Source organism: Augochlora pura, chromosome 9 (assembly GCF_028453695.1).
Source record: "Augochlora pura isolate Apur16 chromosome 9, APUR_v2.2.1, whole genome shotgun sequence".
Taxonomy (NCBI): domain Eukaryota; kingdom Metazoa; phylum Arthropoda; class Insecta; order Hymenoptera; family Halictidae; genus Augochlora; species Augochlora pura.
The window spans coordinates 10,548,956-10,560,807 of NC_135780.1; the positions used below are offsets into that span (position 1 = coordinate 10,548,956).

At 36.9% G+C, this 11,852-nt stretch overlaps 1 protein-coding gene across 1 annotated transcript in view; it reads left to right on the forward strand.

Annotated features, from left to right (window-relative positions):
* LOC144475133 (otoferlin) overlaps positions 1 to 11,852 on the forward strand; it is a 24,946-nt gene that overhangs the window by 4,553 nt on the left and 8,541 nt on the right. The window contains exons 7-13 of the mRNA XM_078190713.1: positions 1,074 to 1,455; positions 3,931 to 4,047; positions 4,930 to 5,064; positions 5,171 to 5,332; positions 7,641 to 7,910; positions 9,146 to 9,353; positions 11,571 to 11,798. Coding sequence (XP_078046839.1) covers positions 1,074 to 1,455; positions 3,931 to 4,047; positions 4,930 to 5,064; positions 5,171 to 5,332; positions 7,641 to 7,910; positions 9,146 to 9,353; positions 11,571 to 11,798 — 1,502 coding nt within the window. The remainder of the gene's footprint in view (positions 1 to 1,073; positions 1,456 to 3,930; positions 4,048 to 4,929; positions 5,065 to 5,170; positions 5,333 to 7,640; positions 7,911 to 9,145; positions 9,354 to 11,570; positions 11,799 to 11,852) is intronic.

Genomic DNA, 11,852 nt, shown 5'->3' on the forward strand with positions numbered 1-11,852 from the left:
ATAAACAAATATAAAACGGCTGCTTTTATTACTCCGTAATCCTAGTGTTAACCCTTCGCGGACGACGACTTTTTCGACCAAGCGAGGCGGTCAGCCGAGACGATTTTCTCTGGATACAAATTATTTTCAATTCTGTATGGTACAAATATAACTTATATACGATCGTATGCAACTTTACAGAATTATATTATTTGCGTACAGTTGTCTCAAATTGTATGTAATACAAATATAATTGAAATACGATTATATAATTTATATATACGAATTATGTGAAACTGTACAGAATTATATAATTTATACACAATTATATGCTGCTGTACACAATTATATAATTTATATAAAATTATCTTAAATTGTATATGATACAAGTATAATTGAAATACAATTATATAATTGAAATACAATTATATAATTGATATACAATTATATAATTGATATACAATTATCTTAAATTGTATATAATAGAAATAGAATTGAATTACAATTATATAATTTATGTACAATTACCTTAAATTGTATATAATACAAATATGACTGAAATACAATTATATAATTTATACACGAGTAAAAGCAACTGTACGCAATTCTATAATTCATGTACAATTATCTTAAATTGTACAAATATAATTGTAATACAATTATCTTAAATTGTACAAATATAATTGTAATACAATTATTTTAAATTGTACATACTAGAAATAGAATTGAATTACAATTATATAATTTATGTACAATTATCATAAATTGTATATAATACAAATATAACTGAAATCCAATTATACAATACTTAAATTGTACATAATACAAATATTATTGAAATCTAAGCGTTAAAGAAAAACTGTGCTTAATAAAATAACATTTTTGAACAAAAGTGTTGCTTGTAACTTAAGAGATATTCAGAGGTACTTGTATAAAATATTAAGATTTATTTATATAAAATTCTGTTATTTACACCGGTCGTCGCACGTGCGCCGGATATATCCGGCGCTCGTCCAGAGCGGTTGTCGCGTGGACGCCGGATATATCCGGCACTCGTACCGAAAAGGTTAAGCTATAGTCGAGATAAATCGTAGTACTACGACTCCCGTCTTCAATGTGTTAATATCGATCCGACAATTTCACCAGCCGCAGCACAGTCTGCCGGACGTTTTCATCTGGATGATATCCGGATCGAGGCGCGTCGCGTGCACGCGGCTGCCGGCGGAGGAGCTGATCTACTCGGAGGACGCGATAGAACGTGGCAGCAAATGCGGCCGAAAGATCGACGTGTTCATGAGAGATCCGCGGGACGGCGACGAGGCCGATTACGCCGCCTGCAAGATCGAGGTTTACCTGTGGCTGGGGACAACGGCGTACGCGAACGCGTCCTGGTCGACGGTTCCGTCCGGTTACGACGTCGAGCACGAGAGGAACGTCGACTCGTTCCCGAAATACGTGGAGTACACCAGCTCAGCGGTACGATATGATTTTCTGTAATTTCGGGCGCAAGGGACCGCGCTGTTTTAACCCTTTGGGGACGGAGTCGCTCGACGGGCGAGCTGTGGACGACAGCTATTGGAGCGCGCAGTAAGGAAAATATTCACACACGTTTGCGTTGTAAAAACTAAAGCTTGATTCAAATAACTTTTTTATAAAATAAAACAAAGTAATAAACAAACGAATTTAGTCGTGTGTAGGTTATGTTGTATGATATGAAAAACGTGTAATATGCTGATTTCTCTGGCAGTGAAAGACTGACTTGACAAACTGAAATTCGTTCTGACCCTACCATGGTCTCGCATCGAAAGTTTACATTATACGGAAGATACGACTTCGTTGCTAAAAGTCACTAATTTCATTGAGAGGCGACTAGACTTCTTAGCCCTTTGGCTACGGCAGACTTTGGCATGCACCGGCCTACGGTACGACAAAAATTAAATCGCGACCGTCCGCTGGGTACGGTGAAGTTTTTCGTTTTTCTGAAGAAGTATATTAAAATATTCAATACACTGAATTCTATTACATTAAAACAATATTACTTGAAGTGAACATTAATTTTAAGCTTTTTCTACAATATCTAACCATCAAATTTAATAACAAATGGGCGAAACAGGCGAAATTTGATCTGGACGCCTTTTGGCGTCTACGGTACTGGGATGACAACGTGTTTCGGACGCCAATAGGCGCCGACAGTAGTCAAAGGGTTAAGCTAGTATCTCCATGCGTAGCTTATAGGTTAGGATGACAGACGTGCGCGAGAATTAATACGCGAGACGCACGGCAGCTGCGCGAGAATTGGGCGGCTGTATGCTGACACGTGTCCCCAAAGGGTTAAAACAAATTCACCTGACTTTTTGTTCACTGGTAGTATATTCGCGCGCGGTATAGCGTAACGCGAAATAAAGTAAGACGCGGGGAAATGTGAGTAATAAAGCGGGAATTACAGAGGTCGTGTCCGACGCAGCTGACCGTCATAACAGGTAATGTAAAATGTAATTTGAAGCTTTCCGGTGGCTGCGAAGCAGTCCCCGGGCGAACACGCCTTTTTAAATGCAATTGAATGGGCGTTTTAAGCGTTGAACCTCTTTTGCGTTCGCTCCAATTAATCGCGCGCCGACCATTTAACCGCGTCTTTTGTGACGGGCAGAACGCCGGAAAAAACAGTCGGAATTATCCGCGGCGAGTCGAAATTTCAGCTCCTATTTTTCGATCGAGAATTCGCGCTTTTATAAAATCTTCCATAATCGACGATACCGTATAACTCAAAAGTTGTTTGTATTTTTTAAATTTTGTTTAAACACTTTGTAACGGGTCAGACACGTGGCTATAGTGTCGCGCGTAATTTACTATATATTATTTTTCTTTATTTCTTTTAAAATCAAACGAAATTTATTTCTTCAGTTATGTCAATGTTTAGAAACGAAAGCTGATTAACCCTTTACATCCGAAGCTATTTTAACTCATATTCAGCCTTTTGATTTAATACGTAATATTGGTTATGTCTAGGTTATGTTTGCTGCAGTAAACGGTACATATATATTAGATTTGTTGTATTAAACAGTTGTTTAATATTTGTAGCAATTTGATAATGCTAAAATTATTTCGAAACATAATATAAAGACAAGAAATAAAAATAATGTTCTATCAGGGAAATTGTTCGTAAAATAATCCTAGCACAAAGTTTTCAATTAATTCACAGAATTTTAGGTACGAGGAAATGATTGAAAATTAACTAAGGATTAATTTAAACTTCGATGGAACTTTTGACACTAAACCTACCACGTAGAACGCCCAATTACTATAATTATAAAAATCGTAAAGACGCTTCCATGGCAAATGACAGAAACAAATTGCACATTGCTAGAGCTAATTTATTATTTTCTGTATTTATATTATTATCAAAATAAAATTCTTCAAATTTTTATATCTATTTTACTATTGCAGTAAAAAAATGTCTAAATAAACCTTATCTCTGTTATTAGATAATATTATATATAATAATTATAATATACAGGGCGAGTCACCAAACGTTCGCACCTCAAATATCTTTGTGGTTCCCAAAGTTACGTGAAATATATGGTAAGGACAAAGTTTCATGGTGTAATGGGGCTGACACGGTACCATAAACAAATTTTGTTTTTATATTATTTTTCCACCATGAATTTTTTTAAATGGAACCCTTTTTTATGTACCTACAATACTAGTTCCTTTCATTAGGAATTCAATGACAGTAATTAATTTTTAAATAATTATTTCGTAGACCGCTCATTTGGTAGACCATTAATTAGCTAACCGCTTGGTAGATTTAGCGTTAAACAAAGTAGTTTTTCCAAAAGTAATCGAGAAAAGCACGAATTTTCGAGATGTCCCCGCCTCCTCGAAAACATTGCGTCTCGTGCCGAAATATAATAAATCCCAGCCGTTCCGTCACCCGTGTCTTGCGCGTTCCAGGTATTCCAATTACGCGCCCACATATTCCAAGGTCGCTTTGATCCCGGGATGGATGCATCCGGCTTATTGGATCCGCTCGTACGTGTTGCGTTTCACGGTTACTCAGCCGCCACCAGAGTAAGTTTTCTAGGTCGATATATAGCGAATTCAGCCGGGTTCTACCGGTGACAAGTGGGCGGCGCACGGCCGCGTTATTATCGCGAAGCCCCGGAGCCTTCTTTTGTGAACAGGCGCACGGTAAATGGATTCCCGCGGTCTCTGTCACCGATCCGCGGCCAATTTTCGGCCTTTATCCTGTCCTCCGACTCGCACAGATTCCGTGCTCCATGCGACACGTTTTCTCTACGATTTTACTTTACTTTACCGTCGACTTCTTAATTGCTCCTTTGCCGAAAAACCGCGGCGATTAGAAATAAGGTCGCACAAGATTCATTTCAAAATTCTGTTTTTCAAAAATATTAAGTCTACCGGATAGTATAAATAAAAGGAGTAGAATTAATTAAGACAATGGTAATAAGTAAAATCAATTAAATTAACGGAAACAATAATAACGAGTGAAATCCGTAGAATGAATGAAAACAATAATAATAAGTAAAATCAATGAAATTAATGGAAACAGTAATAGTAAGGAAAATCAATGAAATTAATGAAAACAGTAATAATAAGGAAAATGAATAAAATTAATGAAGACAATGGTAATAAGGAAAATGAATAAAATTAATGAAAACAGTAATAATAAGTAAAATCAATAAAATTACTGAGGACGACGATAATAAGTAAAATCAATAAAATTAACGAACACAATAATAATAAGTAAAATAAATAAAATTAATAAAAGCAGTAATAACAAGTAAAATCAATAAAATTAACGAAAACAATAATAACAATTAAAATCCATAAAATTAACGAAAACAATAACAACAAATAAAATCAGAAAACTAATAAAAACAACAACCCACTTCTCAAAAAAACAAGATCATTTTTTGCATACGTTTCCAGGCGATCAAGCAGACCCTAGATCCTTTCTGGGATCAAACTTTGATCCTGCCGCCACGGACGATCCACGGGACAAAGGACTCCATAAAGAGGCACCCGCCGAGGGTGGTGGTGGAGGTGTACGATCAGGACATATGCGTGAGCGTTTCATAATTTTCGCGTTTAATTAAACGCCGTCGCGGCGAGAACCGGGGCATGTACAGTTCCCGTGCCGTGTAACACCAGTGAAATTCGGAATTCTCAGGGCATCAAGGAGTTCTGCGGAAGATGCACAGCCATCCCATTAGTTAAACTCGCGGAGGAAACTTACTCGCCACCTGATTTCCCACCGAAACTCGAGTGGTACAAATTTAAATCGCAAAGGGACTCGACCGGCTCCGTGCTCGCCGCCTTCGAGCTGATAGAGGTGAGAGGCGATACCCGATCGATAGTCGCGACCCGCGCGATGCCTTCCGCCAGCCACGACGATCTCTCCGACGACATTTCGCGAATTGATTTCACCGCGGATTAACCTTTTCTTGCCGCAATTACGAAAATAGTATGCGGATACGGTTTAACCCCTTGCACTACTATGATCTAATAAATATGAATATTATTCATTTATTTCGAAACGAAATCAAATTTAGTTATTTAGTTATTGAAGTACAGGGACGGTGATAAATAAAGGTAACATAAAAAATAGGAATTGTTTAGTGCGAGGGGTTAATTATGAGGATTTTAGTTAAATTTTATCTTTGATGAAAATTGAAAAAAATACGTAGAAATGGTTTCATTTGATCCGCAGATGTAGATAAATAATTATAGTTTTTTGATATAGGTTTAAACGAGTTTTTAATGATACGAGAATTTTCGTTTAAACAAATTTCTGGCGATACGAGATTTTTTGTTGAATTATCACTTTAATAGAATGTCGAAAATACTGAGCGGAATATTTCGATTTAATTCTCCCACGGTTTTAAATAAATAATTACGGTTTCGCGTAGAGATTTAGGCGAACTTTAATAACGCGAGAGTTTTAGGTGAATTTTCTAGAATGTCGATACAGTTTCGGGGGAATTAATCAATTTACTTTTAAGCCAGTTAATTCCGACGTTGCATAGAAGTTTCGAAAGCCTACTTTATTCGAGAACGCCGGAATAATGTTTCACTTTAACCGGTTAGTTGTGGCGCCCCCAGCCCCTTTTCAGAACGAGAATAATCGTCAAACGCGAAGAGGCATTGTTCAATTATTGAATCGAAGAGTGAAATTAATAATTTTATTGCTCGTATTCATTTAGACCTTTATCATTGATATATGCTACGTATATGGTAAATGAATACTTGTAAAAGTATTAGAAAATTCAAAAACTTATATAATATAGGAAATATAGAAAATTTAAAAATTTATATAATATAGGAAATATAGAAAATTTAAAAACTTATATAATATAGGAAATATAGAAAATTTAAAAACTTATATAATATAGGAAATATAGAAAATTCAAAAACTTATAAAATATAGAAAATACAGAAAATTCAATTAAAAAATCTAAAATATAGAAAATTCAATACTTATAAAAGATAAAAGTTCAAAATGCCGGTGCAATGAGATATTTAACAAAGTATGGAACGTAATGACACTTTGCATTTGTATTTGTTTGTTATATTCAAGCCTGGTCTTAAAATATTCAAAATGTCTCGAAATTTGAGAATATCTTTTTATTTTCGTCATGATATGAAACATTATCACTTATTAATAACGGCTATACTCATAAATCACGCCTAACTGGTTAAAAATGTCTGAGCAGGAGAATCCAAATTTTACTTGCATTTATTAATATTTAATAGCCTCGTGAATTTAATAAAACATTGACGCGAAAGGTAAAATAAATCTCGTGCGCCGGAAATATTTTCTAAAATTTCATCCCCTAGGAAAACCAACCATCAGTCATCATTCTGCCCGTCGACAGTTTTTAATAAAATCATTCTACAATAAAGCTCGACTATAAAATAATTTTATATTAGCAGGCGAAGAATATTTTATATTTTCTTTTATTTTACAACGATTTGTTGCTGTTTGACAAAGTGTATAATTCGATAGTGGAGTTTTAATACAATTATATGTAATAACAATTATAACATAATAACAACTATATATAATAACAATTTGAGCAGTCCGCTTGCAGATTCCAAGAGTTTGCCGAAAGAAACATTCCTTGACGTTTGCAAGGACGGAAATTACATTATTCCTTTATTTATTTATTAACGTTACGTAATAAAAAAATAAATAAATAGTAAATAATGGATTAATTTATTGTTATAACTATTACCACAGTTACGTAGAGCAGAAACAACATTATCGAATGAATATTATATACACTTTGTCAAACAGCAACAAATCGTTGTAAAATAAAAGAAAATATAAAAACGCTACGAACTTATTCCCGAACCCAATGTAATGTAATAATGGTTGAATTATCGAAGACACTAGGATCCGAGAATCGTAGAAGGGTACGCGATCGGTTAGTTTCGGTAAGAATTAATCCTCGTTCTATTTAGCGAGCGAAGTTAGTTTAGCGGACGCGAATGGTAAGTTCGAACGGATCCGCCAGTTTCTGAGACACTTTGGCCGTGGCGTGCCGGTTTCCTTCCCGGCCCAAAGTTAAACGATTCCGTTGGCTCCCTCCCGCCCGAATACAGATGTTGCCCGTCGAAATCTCTGCGCGCCCACTTAGGTCGGGGAAGACGAGGCGACGGACGAGCCGATAAGCGGCGCGAAACAGGAGATTGTATACAGAATACCGGAAGACATCAGACCGAGAATGGCCGGCTACCGGCTCGAGGTAATATTTTGGGGCGTTCGGGACATGAAGAAGATAAATTACGTGCCGGTGCTCAGGCCGCGGATTATTGTCGAGTGCGCCGGGGTCGACGTCAAATCCGAGGTGATGGAGAACGCGAAGAAATTCAGCAATTTCGAGGAACCCCGTATCGTCGTCGACTTGGTAAACGAGTGCCTTTCGACGCCTGCCTTTCTTTTTTTTCCATTTTAATGCGCCTGGTCGTTCAGAATCCCAATGAACTCGATGAATCCGAGCCCTCGAATCGCGAGGGCTCTATAGAATTGCGATACTCGAGGAGCCATGGTTACAGAGAGTAATTCGGTCGCGTTCGAGCAAACTCGTTTAATTAAATTACCACGCGATTCGTAATTATAATTGGAGAATGATAATGAAATGCTAAGCAATTAAATTTAAATTAGCCCTTTGCACTCGAAACTGTTTTTGCTCTAAATCTAGAAGAATTTTTCTAGCTTATAGTATTTCCATTTTCTCTGACAAAATGTATTTTACAAATATGACATTGCTTCTTGTGACTCATACCAACAGTGAAACTGTTAAGAATTTTTTTAATTTAAATTCTTTTAGTATAAAATTTATTCTGGGACGTGACAAAATAATTTTAGAGGTGTCTTAGAGCCACCACTCGAGTGCAAAGGGTTAGAAGATGCTAAGTAATTGGATTAAAATTAAAAGATGCTAAGCAATGGGATTAGAATTAAAAGAATACTAAGTAGTGGAATTAAAATTAAAAGAATACTAAGTAGTGGAATTAAAATTAAGAAATACTAAGTAATGGGAATAAAATTGAAAGGTGCTAAGTAATGGAATTAAAATTGAAAGATGCTAAACAATGTAATTAGAATTAAAAGAATACTAAGTAGTGGAATTAAAATAAAAATAATTCTAAGTAATGGAATTAAAATTAAAAGAATACTAACTAATGGAATTAAAATAAAAATAATTCTAACTATTGGAATTAAAATAAAAAATTACTAAGTAATGGGATTAAAATTACGAATTACAATATGATTAAATTAAAACGGCAAATTACGATATAAGTCAATTAAAATTACGAATTACGATAGAATTAAATTACGATTACGAATTACGATGGAATTAAATTCAAATTAAGAATTACGATATAATTAAATTAAAATTATGATTTACTAGGCAGAAATTCGGCAGAAATTCCCGCGGAGAAAACTAACTCGCAAACTAACAGTTCGAAAATTTCCTTCGGGACCCGTTCGAATTCCGAAGGAATTACGACCGCGTTCCTCGATCATCGCCATTTAATGCTTCGAACTTGGGACTCTGGAACGACATCGATATTTATTGACATTTCGAGAGCTATCGCACGCGGTTGAACGTTCTCACGGTTGCAAATTTTGGCGAAGGATATGCCCGAGCTGGAAGTCTACTATCCCTCCGTCACCATAAAAGCTTATGACTCGCGTGGATTTGGCTGCTTTAAGTACGCCGGTATATGCATCGTGCCGAGCGTTCACGTCTTCCTGGAGCAATTAATAACGGAAGAGGATTACGATGCGCAGATACACGAGACGAAATTGAAGTCCCTGTGGACGAAGAAGCAATCCGTCATTCGTAAGTTTTCCAAGCCGCGAAGGCGACCACCTATAAATTTATTTAATTCGCATATCGGCTATTGTTTTTAAGATCGCACGCGAGTAATAGAATACTTTTATTTCCAAGAAACATTGCACGGGTGAACAAATGCTTGTCGAAAAAATCAAATAATTTCCGACCACATAGATTCAAGGCAAAATGTGTTTTGGTAAAATTAATTCTGACAAAGTAAATTAGTAAAGAATAAATTCCGAGGGAATAAATTTTATGTTGAATAGACTCTGAAGGAATAAATTCTGGTGAAATCCATTCTGACAAAATAAATTCTGAAGGAATACATTTTATGCAGCACAGACTCTGACAGATTAGATTCTAGCAGAATAGATTTTGTACAAAATAAATTCTGACAGAATTAATTTTATGCAGGATAAATTCTGACAGAATTAATTTTATGTAGGATAAATTCTGACAAAATAAATTTTGAAAGAATAAATAAACTCTATGCAGAATACAGTCTGAAAAAATAAATTTTATGCAGGATTTATTCTGTCGAAATAACTTCTGAAGGAATAAACCCTATGGAGAATACATTCTGAAAAAATAAATTCTGAGAGAATAAATTCTATGCAGAATAAATTCTGACAAAACAGATTCTGACAAAACAAATTCTGACAAAACAAATTCTGACAGAACAAATTCTGATAAAACAAATTCTGACAGAACAAATTCTGACAGAACAAATTCTGACAAAACAAATTCTGTGCATAATAAATTCTGACAGAACAAATTTTGCGCTTCATAAATTCCGACAGAACAAACTCTGCCAAAATAAATTCCGGCCGATCAGACGTTCGACAATTTACCGAAACAACTGGCAAATGAAAATCTTTGCGGGCAAACTAATTATTCAGATTTCCGCGCGCTAGAAAACATTCGCAGGCGCGTCGCGAATGCAATAAACTAATGAACAAATATAGCGGCCATGAGAAATCGGAATAACAATACCGTTCTATCGCTGTGTTTGTCCGACGATGAATACCGGGGTGGTGGGGAGGGAGAGTGAGTGGGGGAGGTTGGACGAGAGGGAGGGCCGGCCGGATGTTTAAACATACCGAACGTTTCCCCGCATCGCAACTGCTTATTAAATATTTGAGCTGGCTCGTTGAACACCGGGACGCGGCCGGGCATTGATTCGAAACTTTCCACTCCGCGAGTTAATAACGCCATGGAAAATCCTGTGTTCTCGCCCGCACGCAACGGGGGAAACTTTGTTAATTAAAGTTCGCGGGGCCCGAGCATTTATCCCGGTTCGGCGCGGAACTAAAACGTTTTTCGCCGCGGCGATGGGATGTCGAAAAAACATTAAGCGGCCGTGAGGAGGGGGGGGAGGTTAGAGGGCGCGAAACGGCCGGCTGGCGTGTTCATTTTGCTCGACGGCGTCCCATACGAAACTTCCCACGGGATAAACCCGTTGCAACAACTGTTTGTCACGGGTGTTTATCGCGCGCGAAAGCGTGGAACTTTTAATTCTTTAATTTTCAATTCTTCAAAGATTTCATGGTTTTTGAGATCGTGAATCCCTGCGCGAAATATAAATTGTCTATGAAATACGGCAGACGCGTTCGTTTTTATCTGTTCTTAAACAATTTTAACCAGTTGAAATTAGTACCACGACGATCTTGATTTCTTTTGGTATTTTCTATATTTCTTTTTCTATATAGTGCTTTCGATAGTTTTCTATTTTATTTCTATTTAATAAGCTGAGATAATAAAGCTAAGAAATAAGAGCTTTTTCTTCTGTTTTCTTACTCCAACAATTTTAAGTAGTATAGTCATTGTCCACTAGTCTCTATATCATCTGAAAAAATTCAAACAGTTTTTTAATAATAATAAGAATTTCAAGGTCATTTCAAGGTCATTTCAAGGTCATTTCAAGATCGTTTAAGCTGTCAGCTATTTTTTTCATTAATAACTCGTTAAGAATGCCGCGGATTGCATTTCGGCAAAGTAGGCCTCAGGAACCCCTCATTTCGCGGAGTAATTACAATTTTGAAACGCTCTGTATACTCTGGTACATATATTTCGTTCGAGCAATCTCTCGTAGTTCGCCAGGCGTTTGGAACATTGTTGATCGATCGCCCGATAAGTAGGGGGATGTGAAATATTTTCGCTCGTGGTCCGACAAGTCGTCGCCAAAACATACGATATTATCGTTCCGCTCGATTTCTTATCAAGTACCATTGCCGGTCGACTACGACTCGACGAGGGACGAGAACAAGGGCCTGATCCCGTACAAGAAGATGAGCGGCGGCGGCGGCGGCGAGGACTCCCCTCTGAGGATACTCGGGATCCTGCGGTCATTGAAGAAGCTGTTCGCCCGACTGCTGAACACGGGCGCTAGGCGGAAGAAGCGGAAAAGGGCGGAACGCGCGAAGGTGGAGGACGAGTCGCTCGATTGGTGGAGCAAATATTTCGCTTCCCTAGAGGTGAGCGAACAATCGGATAGAGTTAATGACC